The sequence below is a fragment of the Stegostoma tigrinum genome, chromosome 30 (assembly GCF_030684315.1).
Source record: "Stegostoma tigrinum isolate sSteTig4 chromosome 30, sSteTig4.hap1, whole genome shotgun sequence".
NCBI lineage: Eukaryota > Metazoa > Chordata > Chondrichthyes > Orectolobiformes > Stegostomatidae > Stegostoma > Stegostoma tigrinum.
In genome coordinates this window covers 5,561,175-5,578,332 of record NC_081383.1, presented here as the reverse complement: position 1 = coordinate 5,578,332, position 17,158 = coordinate 5,561,175, and the positions used below count along the sequence as shown (strand labels likewise).

Below are 17,158 nucleotides of genomic sequence, written 5' to 3'. Positions count from 1 at the left end.
AAAGTGGGCGTGAGGAATATCAGATCAGCCATGATCCAATAGAAACTTGTCCAAGGGGTCAGAATGGCCTTAATGAGGGAACCATAAGGGGCAATACCATTACTGTTTTCAAATCTCAGTGGGTTCTCATAGGCCATGAAACCAAATCAGACCATATTTCGGCTTTTTTGGCCCCATTTAATGTGTCGTGCCATTTGATTGTGGCTAATGCATTTCCCAAACCCCATCTCCTGCCGTCTCCCTGTAACTATTGATCCTCTTACTAATCAAGAACCCACCTCTGTCTTAAATACTCTCAATGACTTGCCCATACAGCCCTCTGTGGCAATGAGTTCCACAGATTCACTACCTTCTGGCTGAAGAAATTCCTCCTTAACTCAGTTCTAAAGGGTTATCCCTTCACTCTGAGGCTGTGGCCTCAAGTCTTAGACTCTCCCACTAGTAGAAGCATTTTCTCCACATCTATTCTATCCAGGCCTCTCATTATTCTGAACATTTCAATCAGATACCCCCCTCATCCTTCTAAACTCCATCAAACACAGACCCAGAGTACTCAACCACTTCTCACATGACAAACTGTTCATCCCTGAGATCATTCTTGTAGACTTCCTCTGGAGGTCAGCACATCCTTTCTTTGATACGGGACTCCAAACTGCTCACAACATTCCAAATGTTGTCTGACCAGAGCCTTATACAGCCTCAATAACACATCTTCGCTATTTTATTCTGGGCCTTTCAAAAGGAATGCTAACATTGCACTTGCCTTCTTCATTGCTAACTGAATTTGCATGTTAACCTTGGGAAAATCCTAAACTAGGACTAACAAGCCCCTATGTGCTACAGATTTCTGAATTTCAGATTTCAGATACATTTAGAAAGTAGTTTACACTCCTATTCCTCCTACCAACGTGCATAACTTCACACTTTCCCACATTCTGCTCCATCTGCCACTTCTTTGCCTGCTCTCCAAACCTGTCCGATGAGTAAACCAGGAAACATTATGGCAGTGGCATCATTAGCCCAACATCACAGCATTAAGGTAATTGGAGGAATCTTCTGTTAATGTAGTAATTCTCATCAACATTTTCAAATCAAACTGTTTGGGCATGTCATTAAACATCTCCAGACATGAATCCAGTCCTTCTGACCCAGAAAGGCTCACAATCACAGTATCACAACAGCTCTAGGTAATTCTCTTCTATACTCTCTCCGTAGCCTCAACATCCTCCCTAAAGCCAGAACAGAAAAAAAGAGTTCTGAGGGTCACTTGACCCAAAGCACTAATTAGGATTTCTCTACAGATGCTGCCAGACCTGCTGAGCCCTTCCAGCAATTTTTGCTTCTGTTTCTGATTTACAGCATCTGCAGTTCTTTCCTTTTTTTTGGACTTCTCTAATGTGTTGTGATTAGAATTGAATGTGATATTGCAACTGAACTAAAACAACATTTTGAAATGTATCATGTTCGACTCCTTTACCAAACCATTCCCATTGTAAAGATTCACAGAATCACTGAGTTGTCACAGTGCGGAACGAGGCCATTCAGCCCATTGTGCCTACACTAATTATACCCACTAGTGCCAACCTCCTGCCTTTTCCCCATATCCCTGCCCACCATTTCTATCCAACGGGTCATCAATGTCCCTCTCGAAAGCCTCCATCACACTTGCAGGGCTGTGCATGCCAGTACCTTCCACAATTCAGGAACAACAAACCTTATCCTCATGACACAGAATTCCAACAGAGAAAGTCCTTTCCATCCAATCTTACTGAATGAAATCATAACAGACCAAACTCTTTCTATGACTCCTTCTATTTCCACAGAGGTTGTCCCGAAATGGACACAATATTTTAGCCAGAGCCCGATCTTTGGCCCAGTATTTACATCTGTTGATAGCAACGGTCAGTAATGAATCAGTACATTTGCTCTCACCTGTTATTGGAAAGACCAGTCCTTCATACAAGTCATTGATGCTAATGATGGATGGAGTTACTGCTGAGCTGTCTTTCTTTTGCTCTGAGGCGGACCCAGTCAGATCCTCAGTCATTTGGCCAGTGGTGACTAATTTCTGCTCTGCTGCCCCCGAGCCATCAGCTTCTTCATATGAAGAAGGCATCCGTGTTTCCAAGGGTAGAGTTTCTGCATCGTGAGGCACAGATGGAATCATGTGCTCCATGCTATTGTACACTTCTATTGCAGGTTCATGATGAGAGAAGCTCAGATTGTGCAGCGGGGTAGAAAATGGAACAGAAGTGAACAGCACAGGACTTTCCGTGGAAGCAGTGTCTTCACCAGCTCTCTCTAGCCTTTCCAATCTCTGTAATTCTTCCTCTCCTAGACCAGTTGTGCCTAAGACAGTGGCCACCGTTGACTGTTCTGCTGTGAGGGCTAATGTCCTTGGAAGCTCCAATTCTGCATGTGAATCATGAGTAATGGGCGTGACTGTAACTGCAAGCGTTGCTTCCTCAGTTTCCTTGACAACGTGGATAACTGACTTGGCTGTTGGACTGAGGCCAGATACTCCAGTGCCTTCTTTTCTGTCAACTGTTCCTGTTACACTTGTCAACGCACTCTCCGTATTCCTGACAACATTTGACGTTGTTGAGTGTAATGGTCCCTGTCCTAACTCAATTGATGTATTAGCAAGCATTGTGCTTCCTGAAGCTAATGTTACTGCTTTTGACTGGTCTCTATGGGCCTTGGGAGATTTTTCAATTTTATACTGCGGCTTCTCTCCATGTAACAATAATCCAATTTCTGAGGCACTCGTCACTGTTATAATATCTTCTCTTTCTGTTTCAGACAGTTTATTCATTGTTTGCTGAATCTCATACCAAGCTATCAGTTTCTTTGTAGGTGGTTGACTGTTTGTTTCATTTTCATCTGTTGCACTTACTACAGAAGGCTGAACAGTGCTTGGATTTTGTTTACCGAGGGGCTGACTTCCATCCAACCCATTCAGGGATTCTTTGTCTCTCCCTGGCGTTATTGAATATGTCTGCCCTGTTTCTTCTGTCAAATGTTCTTCGCTGCCTTCTGATATTGAGGTATCAGTGAGTGTTGTGGAATGCAGAGTGGGTTGTGTAACATCTTTAATGTGTCCCTCAAAAGCCAATGTTGTGTCTTGGAGTTCCTCCTCTTTGAGAAGTTCTGGCACACCGTCCGCCAAAGACCCTCTTTCGTCTCTATCGATCTTGTGTCCAGATACAAGTCCTGAATGACTTTCGGCAGCATCCAAACCAATCTGGTGCTGGTTTGAGAAACTTGTTTCTCCATCGCCACTTCCTCCAAAGTCACGAGCTGCCAAGGTGCTAGATCCCTCTTGAATGAGGCTTGTATACCCCGTCGAGGGCCTCACTGGAACAGAGGTATGCTCAGAGGATTCTCCACCAGGGTGAGCTGTGACACTGTGAGGCCGTATGTCCCTCATCCCATGTGTAACATTTACCACAGCCATCGTCTTCTCTCCCTCACGTACGTCTGTAGTTCTGTTCTCGCCAGGAGGAATTGTGTTCTTGCTGACGTTTGGTAACAGCAATGAAACAAGCTTGGATCGTGGAGCTTGCTCTTTCCATGCCTCGTTGCTAATGTTTGAAGATTGAGAATTATTTCCCTCCTGGTGTTGACCGTATTCTCCCAATTTCCTAATGAGCTCTGTGTGGTTAGTCACTGCCGAAAGATATTCTCTATCATCTTTGGGAGCCACATCACCAGATGCTTCAGTGGCCAGTTCTAAGTAAGTTCTACCTACAGTGTTAGCGCTTGAATTATCTCTCACTGTGGTAATGTTTCTGGAATTTTCTCTCTCTTGGGGGGAAGAATCATTCTCTTCATTTCTGATGGTGGTTATTTCAGTTGTTTCAGTCGAAGATGATTTCTCAGTTTTGTGACTTTGTCTCTCTGACAGCCAAAGCTCCTCATTAGCCCTCTTGAACTTTGTACCATCCTGCTCATTCCCAGGGAGTGGTGTGATGACTTGCTCCTGATCCTTCTCATTGGTGAGGTGAGCTCTGGAATTTTCTCTTCTTGGTTGTCCTGTAGGTCAGAAACATGAACCAATATTAGCTTGAAACTGACCCACACAAGAATCAAACCTCAACATGTAAATTCCATAAAAATTGGGTACTTTCACCAAAAGAATCTCCCAATCCACAATCTCTACCACAGGAGAATCAGCTGCATGGGAATACCATTCACTCCATGTTTACCTCCAAATCATACATTAACCCAGCTAAATCATGTCTTTGTTTATTACTTGTTGATGGCATGAGAACTAGGCTGGCATTATTTACCCTTGGAGATGAGCTGCCTTCTTGAACCACCACGTTTCATGAGGTATATGTATACACACAGTGCTGTCGGGAAGGGAGTTCCAGGATTTTCAACCAGCAACTTTGAAGGAACACCAATATATTTCCACGACAGGATGGTGAGTGGCTTGAAGGGGGAACGTGCAGGTACAAGTGTTCCCATCTATCTGCTGCCTGTGTCCTTTTAGATGGTAGAATGCAGTGGGTTTGAAAGGTGTTGTCAAGGGAGCATTGGTGAGTTTTTACAATGGAATTATATCAAGCCTTCTTGTCAGTGGGCCCAGAATTTGGAGCTCCCTTGCCTCACAGCATTGTAAAACAACTTTCAGTACAGACTGCAACAATTTAAGAATGTGACTCACTCCAACTTCATCACAACAGCTTTGTCCTAATTGAGACTTGTTCATTCATTCTGCAAGCTTACTCATGATTGGTGTGATACAAACTCCTGTATCTAGAATTTGGATCTTGGCTAACTCCAGACTGAGCTGGAGCAGGAATCACTAGAGGAGTGATCCCACAGCCTTCAGTTCAACACCACATGAAGTGTGGATCCAATCAAATGGGCTTTACAAATTTCAAGGTGTATGTTGGGTTCAGTGGCAACTATGAAAGCCAACCCTGAAAGTGCTGTAAGTATTTAAGGAAAGGAGATTCCAATTTCACAACCCTTGAAATATTGACATGGATAGATAGAAAACAGGAGCCGAAGTGGGCCATTCGGCTTGCCCCACCATTCAGCATGATCATGATGATCATTCAACTCAGTCCCCTCTTCCTGAATTCTCCCCGTGTCCTTTGATCCCTTTAGCTGTATGAACCATTTCTAACTCCTATTTAATAGGTTGGCTAAAGCCACTTTCTGGGTAAGGAGCCAGTTTCAGTGTGAAAGTGAGACATAAATATCAGAGAGCTGTTAACCATGGTTCTCCAGATAACAGACACTGGGATGACAGACCTCAGTTGACAACAAAGACACTATGAACAGATGAACAAGAAACAAGAGTAGGCCACTCAGCGGTTTGAACATATCCCACTTTTTAATAAGATCACGGCTGATCTGACTTTCACCTTAACTCTACGTTCCAGTATGTCACCAATAATCATTCATCCCCACAGTCATCAAGAATCTATCTCCCTCTGCCTTAAAAATAACAAAAGATTTTGCATCCACTGCCTTTTGAGGAAGGGAATTCTAAAGATTCACATCCTTCTGAGAGAAAAACTATCCTCAACTCTGTCTTAAATGGGAGCTCCCTTATTTTTAAACTATGACCCCAAGTTCTAGATTCACCCACAAGAAGGAACACCCTTTCAATATCCACCCAATCTGAAATAACTGCTCAGGTGCCGGTATCCTATCACCAAGTCACCTTTTATTTACATGTGCATGGCAAGTAGGTTCTGACCAGCCAGCTCAAAGCCAGCCCTGAGAACGAGGGGAGCTTCTGAATCTCTTGTTTATATCTGTCAGTCGGGGCTCCCTGATTAGCCCAGGTTAACAACCCCAAAGAAGAATCTCAAAGCCAATGAGATCCACCTGGCCATGGTTCAAATGGCTACACAATCAAATCCCCTCAGGAGCTGAGGGAAATATGCCCAGTTTAGGAAAAAGAGCTGCCAACTCTCTAGAATTGTCTCAGACTCTCCACAGATCAAAAAATAATTTTCTCAAGAGCTGCTGAAAGCAAATCTAGAAACAGACATTATATTCTTTTATTTAAAAAGACAATAATAAAACCAGAGAATAAATTAAAAGTTATATTATTTTTCCACTTACGGCAGACCCTTTCATTGATTCATTGATGGGGAACAGGACTCATTTGTGTTGGAAGATGATTCGGTAAACCATCCAGGAATATGTCCAACCAGACTTGGCAACCAGATTGAGATCAGAGTGCTTGGCATACGCCAGGGTGCAATTACTGGTACATTTCTGGGCAGCTATCACTCAGAATTGTGCACATACCAGGACAGCCATTATGAGTTTTAGTTCCCATTTACCTCATTAAGCAAGTAATATATCTAGAACTGAACTTGTTTTAGTAATTTAATAAAACCCAACCTCACATGAAGAATGACTGACTGACCACTAAGTTTAATATAACATAACAATTCTATACAGCATTGACTATTCAGGGATGTCTCCAAAGTGCTATATGAAACATTGTGGTATATCATTCAAATTCTCACAATTTGGGGGCTATTTTAAGCCTTTCCTTCTGATAGCAAGCAGATGGGAGAGATGTTAAAAGCACCAGGGGGTTACTTATCACCTCCTACCCTTTCTGCAGAGTTCTCTTTTAGCTTAGTGTCTAGGCAACAAACCAAACAAACTAAATCAGCAGGATCCTATAGACCAGGCCTCATAGACATTGTCAGGTTTTTTTTTGTCAGGCCTTTACTTGTAACTCAACCACAGGCCATTAAAATGAGGTTCACAGGAGAAATGGGTATACTTTCACACTTTTAAGAATTAACTCCTTATCTTGTAGGGTCTGGGAGGACAGGAGTCATCCTCAGGCCTCACTAGGAAGGTTTAGGCACTCATAATTCCTAGACCCATTGCCTTTCCAAATGGGAGCCCCTCCCCAAAAGGCCCTCATCACAATTTTACCCAGAGTCTCAATTCTTCAGTCCCTGTCAATGCCGAGTTCCTGCCAATAACACTCCCTTGCCACCAGCCAAACGGCTGCCACTACCTTTTGGTTGGGAATATTTTGAGGATGCAGGCAATGAGGAGTAATTCCTGCTGAGGTCAAGGAGCTTTGCTAATCAACCTGGCCAATTCCCACAAAGAGTTAATCTCAGATTTTGGACCTTGCGCTGAATTTTTCCATTATTAATTTCATTTTTTGAGCGTAAAAACACCCATCAAACGTAAGGATTGGAGAAATAGCAATTTGAAGGTAAGGTAAATATGGATAATGTTCACAGGGAGATTCTGTACAATACATCTGATCCCTGTCACTGCTGCTTCAGATAGATCTCAAGGCATGGTACTGATACATTACATCCTGTCAATGTGGATGTTGATGGACAATAGTTTAAGACACAACCTTTTAAAGGTGCATGTATAGCATATCATCAGACTCATCACCATGACCATCTATTTCCACCTTCCTTAGTCACTCATCACCACCTCCCTCTTCTGCTGTAAGCCTTGTTTACATCTGTGTCCTCTAGAATCATAGATGCTTTACAGTGTGGAAGCAAGCTATTCAGCCATTGAGTATACGCTGACCCCCAAAGAGCATCCTATACACACCCCTTGTCCTTTCCCAGTAACCCTACATTTCTCATGGCTAATTCACCCAGCCTGCATATCCGTAGACTCTAGGGGCAATTTAGCACGGCCAATCCACCCTAACCTGCACATATTTGGACTGTGCGAGGAAAGCGGAGCACCCGGAGGAAACCCTCACAGACATGGGGAGAATGTGCAAACTCCACACAGACAGTCACCTGAGGCTGCAATTGAACCCAGGTCCCTGGTGCTGTGAAGCAGCAGTGCTAGCCACTGAGCCACCGTGCTGCCCTACACTAGACATGACTAGATTCCAGAAAGTTCCTTCCTTGTCAGGCTCCCTTATACCACCCTCAACAAACTTAACATAGAACATAGAAAAGTACAGCACAGTACAAGCCCTTCGGCCCACAATGTTGTGCCGTGGAATAATCCTAATACAAAAATAAAATAACTGAACCTACATTCCCCTCAATTCACTGCTGTCCATGTGCATGTCCAGCAGTTGCTTAAATGTCACTAATGACTCCGCTTCCATGACTAAAGATCATCCAAAACTTTCCTGTCCTTATCCTAACACAAATCAAATCACTTTCAACCACCAATCCCATGGTCCCTGGTCTAGATCATCTCCTGGTTCTCAATTTTGAAATCTCATCCCTGTTTTCAAATCATTCCATGACCTTTTTCCTCCCTAGCTCCGGAATCTCCTCCAGCACCACAGCTCTCTTCCCACCCAGGTCCCCTGTGCAGCCCAGATTTTCATTGCTCTACCATTCACTGGTGGTACCTTCAGGTGCCTGGGCCCCAGGCCCTGAAATTCCCACGAGATAAGCTGTTTAGCCTCTGTTTTCTGCTTTAAAATGCGCCTCCATAGTTTCATCTCTCAGCCATTATGGGGTCATCTGTCCTGATAGCTCTTGATATGTTTTGCTGTCAAATTTGTTGCTGGATAATGATTCTCTGGAGCACCTCAGGCTGTGTTACCACATTAAGGGAACACAGTGTGTTGATATCCATCTTGCTGAACTAGAATTCCTGCTGATTTAGATATTCTATAATTGCTGCAAAAATAAAACATAGACATCCGCTGGTGATAGCTTGGATTCTGAACAAAGTTTGCTGCTTCTTCTATTGATGGGAGTAGGTTTTGTACAATAATGAGGTTGCTTTTCCTTCAGTAAGTTCACCCGTACTGTTCTATTGGACAACATAACTGAACAAAAGTGAAGCCACTGATGAGATTTGTGCTCAGAGTTGAAGGGATGGGAAGTTAATTAAGTCCCATAGGATCAACTTTGTTTTTTAAGCTGGTGAACTGAAAGTTCTTTGTGAATCATATGAGTTGCTAAGGGATTGTAACAGAGGCTTGTATAGTTGCACACGGACAGATCAATGTGGGAACTGTGGTTAGTGATAGCCTTGTAGAAATCTGAAACACCCTCACATCAAGCTCTGTGCTCTGTTAATTTAGTGCAGAGGCCTTCAGCAACTGCTGATGATGCCCTCTGTTAAAGTGACATTCAGGCAAATGTTTTTCCAGCAAGTACAGAAAGAAACCACACTGCATTCATATAGTTATTTTCCATGATGTCCCAGTGAGTATTACAGTCAATGTAGTACTTTCTGAACCATAAAAACTGAAAAAAACTGCAGATGCTGTCAATCAGGAACAAAAACAAATTTGCTGGAAAAGCTCAGCAGGTCTGGCAGCATCTGTAAAGGAGAAAACAGAGTTAACGTTTCGGGTCGGGTGACCCTTCCTCAGAACCGTACCCATTGTCCTAGTGGGATGTATTGGCGAGCACAGCAAGCTCCCACAAACAGTGACCAAATCACCTGTTTAATTGATGGTCACTGAGAGGCAAATGAAAACTGAGGAGAATTTTACCTTTTTAAAAATTTGTTTAAGGGATTTAGGCACCACTGGTTAGGTCAGCATCAATACCCATCTATAACTGCCCTGAAAAGCTGGTGGCAGTGGTATTTTTCCAATGACCACACCTGGTTGCTTGTTGTATTGCCACCTCTACCAGGAACTGGTAATGGGCAAGAGTTGTTTGAGGTAGTTTGCTGTGACCAATCTTCCCTTGCCTTTTGCTTTGTCTCAAGTCTATCCAAAGTTGACTGGTAGGGCATCTATAGAAGAAACACAGCTCTTAGATTACAATACGGTTTATCATATGATAGCGAAAGGTAAAACTATATTTGGCCATGCATAGGTACTAGGGCCTTCGGGAGCTGGCATAAATACATCTGCTCTCTCCAAAAGCAATGTCCAATCCTCTGGAGATATTTTAAAGAATATGAAATTCACCTCAGTCTTCATTTGTCCCCGACAGTTTGGGGATGATATCAGTAGAATGGGTGGGGCTCATGTAACTTATGCATCTTCCCTCCAGCTTTCTTTCCCCATAGTAAACCTATTATACAATGTATATTACACGATGTGTTCTGTTCTGATCAGAGGAAGGGTCTCTCAAATGTCTCTGAAACGTTAACTGTAATTTTTCTTCACAGATGCTGCCAGACTGGCTGAGTTCTTCCAGCAATTTATATTTTTCTCTCTTATTTTCTGCATCCACAGTTCTTTTGGCTTTTATTTAGCACTCTATTCTTACTAGGAAGAATGGTAGATCTCTTGCTGGTGTTCTATGAACCCACATTCTGATCTGTGGATCCTATCTCCACTGGGCGATCTTGGATACCTCAGATATCCTTCACGAATAACACTGTTCTTCGTTGGCTTTGTTGCTGGTCCATGACCTTAGCTGGAGGACCTTAATTTCCCAAACTTCCTCCCAAAAAGACAGCTCCTCTGCTGAAATTTGAAAAGAAACATTTCTTCCTACAGTAGCTAGATCTCTGGATGAAACAATCACATTCTAATTGGAAGACTTAACCTTTGTTTTGCAGTATCCCGGACACTCAGGACTGATAGTTTCTTTGTCCTAACTTTGACCTTGATCAGCGAATATTGGCCTGGCTCCGAGGGTGTCACATTCACCTCATGACTCCTGAGTTGTTAATGAGACTGGATGTCTTCAGTCATCTAGTGTGTTTCTATTTTCACTGATGAAATAAACCTTGTCAGGCTGTCAGTGATGTTCCTGAAAGATCGCTGCTCACTCAACACTATCTCTGGCACTGGTATTGGCTGTTCAGTTGCTCGGAGATAATGAATCAAAGAGCCCTGAATTAGTTCATGTGGGTTGCACTGCTCCTTCTAGTTCTTGGTGTTTGCTTCATCTCACAGGGATTGCTTCTGCTCTGCCTTCAGTGATGGCAGGCCTACTTTCTAGTCTCAATGGTGCTGTACAATTACTGATTTCTCAATGGGGAACCTTTTGAAACCCCTGGCCACCACACTGCTAACTGAGCCCTGGCAGAACACCTGGCAATGTCTAAGTGCCCCTGGTGTATCTCTTCCAAATGTCCTTCCTGAAGAGAAACAGAGACACTATCTCCTTATAAATTAAATGGTTTTTGTCTAACATTACGAAATTGTGCTTGTGGAATGATGCTGCTGCTAAAATGATGTGACCTCGCTGGATTTCTGGCCTGGCTGTCTTTCAATATCATACTGTGTGGGTCTCTGTTTTGTTTTTGTTAAATTTGGTTGAGCATCTTTTGGTTTGCTGGCCACTCTTTCTTCTTGGACATGTGAAACCATTTTCATGCCATTGAGATAGTATCAACAGATTCCTTTTTGTTCTGTTTCCCATAATGACTGTAGGAAGTTGGGTGACAAGTATTTGTTGCTGGGTCAGTTCATAGAACCACACAGTACAAATGAGGCTGTTTGGCCTATCAAGTTTGTACTGCCAAAGTTACATTAAATCTATGCTGGCCCCACCTCCCAGCATTTGGTCCATAATCTTCAATGTTATGACATTTCAACTGCTCTTCCAAATAGTTTCTGAAGGTTGTGAGGTTTCCCACCTCAGCTCTCCAAGCAGGCAGTGCGCCTCTGGGTGACACAATTTTTCGAGTCAGAGAGTGATATCGCATGGAATCAATCCCTTCAGTCAACCAGTACATGCCAGCCGTAACCCCAAACTAAACTAGGGGTGGCACGGTGGCTCAGTGGTTAGCACTGCAGCCTCACAGCGCCAGGAGTCCCGGTTCGATTCCAGCCCTGGGCAACTGTGTGGAGTTTGCACATTCTCCCCGTGTCTGCGTGGGTTTCCTTCGGGTGCTCCGGTTTCCTCTCACTGTCCAAAGATGTGCGGGCTAAGTGGATCGGCCATGTTAAATTGTCCGTAGGGTTCAGGGGTGTGTGGGTTATAGGGGGATGGGTCTGGGTGGGATGTTCCATGGCTCGGTGTGGGCTTGTTGGGCCAAAGGGCCTGTTTTCACACTGCAGGCAATCTAATCTAATCTAGTCTAAACTAGTCCCTCCTGCGGCTGGCCCATATCCCTCCAAACCTTTCTTAACCATGTACTTATCCAAATGTTTTTTAAATGTTGTGCCTGTACCTGCATTCGCTGCTTCGTCTGAATGTTCATTCCACACACAAACCACTCCCTGTGTAAAAATGTTGCCCTCATGCCTTTTTTAAATATTTCTCCTCTCACCTCAAAAATATAGCGCCTAGTCTTGAAATCCCTCACCATAGAAAAAGACATCTGTCATTCACCTTATCTACGCCATGCATGATTTTAAAACCCTCTCTAAGTTCACCCCTCAACCTCCTGTGCTCCAGTGGAAGATGTCCCAGCCTATCCTTCCTCTTCATATAACTCAAACCCTCCATTCCTGACAACAACCTGGTAAATCTCTTCTGAACACTCAGCTTAATAATATCCTTCCTGTAACATGGTGACCAAAACTGGACACAGTACTCAAGAAGAGGCCTCACTAACATCCTGTACAACCTCAACATTACTTCCCAACTCCTATACTCGAAGGAATGTGCAATGAAGGCAAGCGTGCAAAATGCCGTCTTTACCACCCTGTGTACATGTGACATAAACTTCAAGAATTTATGTAACTGAACCCCCAGATCTGTCTGTTCTAAAACACTACCCAAGGCCCCATTTTTAATTGCATAAGCCCTGCCTTTGTTTGTTTTATCAAAATGCAAAAACTCGCATTTATCTAAATTCAACTTCATCTGCCACTCCTCAGCCATTTATATAAGTGATAAACAAAAATGGACCCAGCACCAGTCCCTGTGGAATACCTCTGGTCACAAGCCTCCAGTCCAAAAAAAAGCCCTCCACCATCACCCTCCATCTCCTGCTGTGAAGTCAACTTTTGTGAGACTTGATTTCCCTTGCACAAAACCGTGCTGATGATCCCTAATCATTCCTTGCCTCCCAGAATGTGTGCAAATCTTATCTTTCAGAATCACTTCCAACAACTCACTCAACACCAAAGTCAGACTCGCAGGTCTATAGCCCCCAGGTTTATCTTTATAACTCGTCTCAAACAAAGGCATGACATCAGCCACTCTTCCAGTCATCCAGCACCTCGTCTGTAATTACACATAATACATATACTTCTGAAAGGTGGCCCAAAATTTTCTCTCTAACCTTCCACAGTACCCTAGAATACACGAGGTCAGGTATTTCCTTGCATTTTCTCGCCTCCATTTCTTTCTCCACTGTAAAAACTGATGTGAAATATTTATTTATTATCTCTCCCATCTCATGAGGTTCAACACAACATCACTTTTTTGATTTATAGTCTTGCTTCGTTCTCAGTAGTTACTCCCTTACTCCTAATATACTAACAGAATCTGTTTGGATTATCCTTAACATTACCTTCCAAAATGATCTCATATCCCTTCTTTGCCTCCCTGATTTCCCTCTGTAGTCTTTATACTGTTCAAGAGATTCATTTGAACCCAGTTGTCCATCTCTAATATATGACTCTTTTTTATTCTTGACTAGAACTTCATTAACTTTATTCATCTATTGTTCTGTAATTCTACCAGCCTTACCTCTCATTCTGACAGGAACATAGACACCCTCTAAACCTCAGATTCTCCAGCATCAGCAGTTCCTACTATCTCTGTAACAATTTTTACCCTCTAAACCTGCTGCCTTTCACCTTAATTATGCCCCCTTATTATTGAACCTTCAGCTAAGGCAAACAACTGTTTTTCTTTCACACTGACCCTCTTAATCTTGGGCACCTCTACCAGGAGCCCCCTCAACCCTCTCTCCTCCAAAGAAAGCAACCGGAGCTGATCCAACTTCTCTTCATCGCTGAAGTTGTCCACTCTAGACAACACCCTTATCACTCTCCTCTGCATTCCCTCCAGTCTAATCAAATCCTTCCTATGTTGTGGAGAACAAAATTGCACACAGTACTTCAGGATAACAAAGTGTGGAGCTGGATGAACACAGCTGGCCAAACAGCATCTCAGGAGCACAAAAGCTGACGTTTTGGGCCTAGACCCTTCATCAGAGATGGGGATGGGGAGAGGGTTCTGAAATAAATAGGGAGAGAGGAGGAGGCGGACCGAAGATGGATAGAGGATTACAAGAGAGTTGCAGTGGGAGAGAGATTCCCTGAGGCTGGTTCGGAGGGAGGAGGGTAACTTCTTCCTGGTTAGGCATCCCTGGAAGAGGCTTCGCAGTGAGGTTAAAATTGCTATCTTGGATCCAGCTTCACACTTTGTTATCTTGGATTCTCCAGCATCTGCAGTTCCCATTATCTTTGATCACAATTTTAACCTCACTGCGAAGCCTCTTCCAGGGATGCCTAACCAGGAAGAAGTTACCCTCCTCCCTCCGAACCAGCCTCAGGGAATCTCTCTCCCACTGCAACTCTCTTGTAATCCTCTATCCATCTTCGGTCCGCCTCCTCCTCTCTCCCTATTTATTTCAGAACCCTCTCCCCATCCCCTTCTCTGATGAAGGGTCTAGGCCCAAAACGTCAGCTTTTGTGCTCCTGAGATGCTGCTTGGCCTGCTGTGTTCATCCACTTTGTTATCTCAGATTCTCCAGCATCTGCAGTTCCCATTATTTCTGATCATAGTACTTCAGATTTGCCTAACCGAAGGTTCTATACACTCCAGCATAAACACTCTGTTCTTATAATCTATTCCTCAATTGATAAAAGCAAGTGTACCACAAGCCTGCTTAACTACCCTGTCCTGCCTTCCTCAGGAATCTGTGGACAAGCATCCCAAAATCTCTCTACTCCTTTTAGTTTCCTAGTGTTCTGTCATTAATTGGCTGCTCCTTTGTTAACATAGAACATAGAACATAATAGAACATTACAGCACAGTACAGGCCCTTCAGCCCTCGATGTTGTGCCGACCTGTCATACCGATCTGAAGCCCATCTAACCTACACTATTCCATGTATGTCCATATGCTTGTCCAATGATGACTTAAATGTGCTTAAAGTATGGATATGGAGGACTGATTTCCAGTAGTAGGAAAGACTAGGACCTGAGGGCACAGCCTCAGAGTGAAGGGGCAACCCTTTAGAACTGAGATGAGAAAGGGTTTCTTCAGCCAGAGGGTGGTAAATCTGCGGAATTCATTGCCACAGAGGGGTGAGAAGCCCAAGTCATTGTGTGTCTTTAAGACAGAGATAGATAGGCTCTTGGTTAGTATGAAGATCAAGGGTTACAGGGAGAAGGTAGGAGAATAAGGTTTAGAAACATATCAGTCATGATCAAGTGATGGAATAGACTCAAAAGGGCCAAATAGCATAATTCTGCTTCTGTATCTTATGATTTTATAGACCCTTTCACTATTCATCTAAAGACTTCTTTAAGATTGTGAATCCCCAATGTATTCCATCCAGGCCCCTAGCACCGACTGGGTGAAAGCAATTTCCCCCAATCTCAATTTAGAAGATTTTTGAGGATATTACTAACAAAATTGCTGAAGGGGATTCAATGAACATAATATACTTGAATCTGCAAGATGCTTTTGATAAGGTCCCCCTCAGAAGGTTGGTTAAGAACATCCTGCCTTCCACTTTAAAATTATGCCTTCTTGTTACTGATGCTTCAAGCAAAGGGATCAGCTGCTTTCTGTCCACATTGGCCATTCCCCGAAATCTTAAACAGCGTTTTCATAATTCCCCATCCAAAACTTCACTGCACCGTTCTTTGGGAATGAATCAAAGTCCTTTTGCTCTCCAAAGGAATTTGAAATTGCGACATGCCTAGAGTAGACCCAATCATTTTCAACTGTTTGACACTCCTTGAACTGTAGTGTAATTATAGTATTTTTAGGCTTTTAACAGTTACTCCAACATAATCTCCACTCTGATAGGTTGTCACATTTGTTTCTTCAGCCCTGTTAACTTGTCCGTAGCCCAGGAATGAAGCTTACGTTTAACAGGAGCAAATTACTGCAGCCGCTGGAGTCTGTACTGCCAACAAAAAATGCTAGAGATCACCGCAGCTCCATGGAGAGACAGTGGCCGAATGAGCTGATAAAGAGTCATCTAACCTCACCATGTTGGCCTGCTTTCTCTCCATGGATGCTGCCTGACCCATTGTGATCTTCATCATTTTTCTTTTGATTTCAGCTCAAATTTAACAGAATGTCCAGTAACACTGTCAAATTCGGCAAAACCCGAATCATTGGGGCAAACTATTTTCCTTAAGAATGCTCCTGGAGGAGCCTGCTGTACCCATTGGCATGTATGGTGTTGTCAAAAACCATTGCTTTATTCAAGAGTGTTGAGCTACCTTCCTGAGCAGCTACAATTCAGACACTGCAGGCACACCGAGCATGCTGCAAGATAGGGAGATCCAGGATTTTGTTTCAGTGATAGTGAAACAATGGCAATATAGTTCCAAGTCACAACACTGAGTGACTTGGAGGAGAAATTTGCAGATGGTGACATTCCCACTCATCTCCTGCCGTTGTCCTCTCGTTGGCTAAGGTCGTAGGTTTGGAAGGTGCTGTCTCAGGAGGCTCGGTGAATTGCTGCAGTTCGCTGAGAAAGGGACAAGTAATCGCTCAGAATTAGAGATCCACATGACAACAGAGAAAGACAAGGGAAATTAGGATCGGTAAAAAGGTTGTGCTAGAGAAATTGATGAGGCTGAAAGTTGACAAATCTCTGAAGTGCTGAAGGAAGTGGCTATAGAGATAGTCAATGCATTGTTGATCACCTTCCCAAATTCCGTAGATTTTGGAATGATTGCAGATTTGAAAATGCCAATACCACCCACACAATTTAAGAAATAAATGAGAGGAAACAGAGAATTACAGACCCATTGGCCTGATACCACTCAAAGGAAAAATGCCAGAATCCATCATAAAGGATGTGTTAAATGGACGCTTAGATGAAAATGATCTGTTTGTGCATAATCAGTGTGGATTTTTGATTCCAAATCATGTTTGACAATTTAGAAGATTTTTGAGGATATTACTAACAAAATTGCTGAAGGGGATTCAATGAACATAATATACTTGAATCTGCAAGAGGCTTTTGATAAGGTCCCCCTCAGAAGGTTGGTTAAAAAAATTATAACACACAGGACAGAAGGTAATGTACTGATGTGGATTAAGGGATGGCTAACAGACAAAAACAAGTGATCTGGAACAAATGGATCATTCTTGTGTTGGCAGGCTGTGACCTAGTGGGTAGGGCAAGGATCATCACTTGGACTCCA

At 43.2% G+C, this 17,158-nt stretch overlaps 1 protein-coding gene across 1 annotated transcript in view; it reads right to left on the bottom strand.

Annotated features, from left to right (window-relative positions):
• ncanb (neurocan b) overlaps nt 1-17,158 on the bottom strand; it is a 241,287-nt gene that overhangs the window by 58,739 nt on the left and 165,390 nt on the right. Inside the window, exon 8 of the mRNA XM_059638556.1 lies at nt 1,933-4,035. Coding sequence (XP_059494539.1) covers nt 1,933-4,035 — 2,103 coding nt within the window. The remainder of the gene's footprint in view (nt 1-1,932; nt 4,036-17,158) is intronic.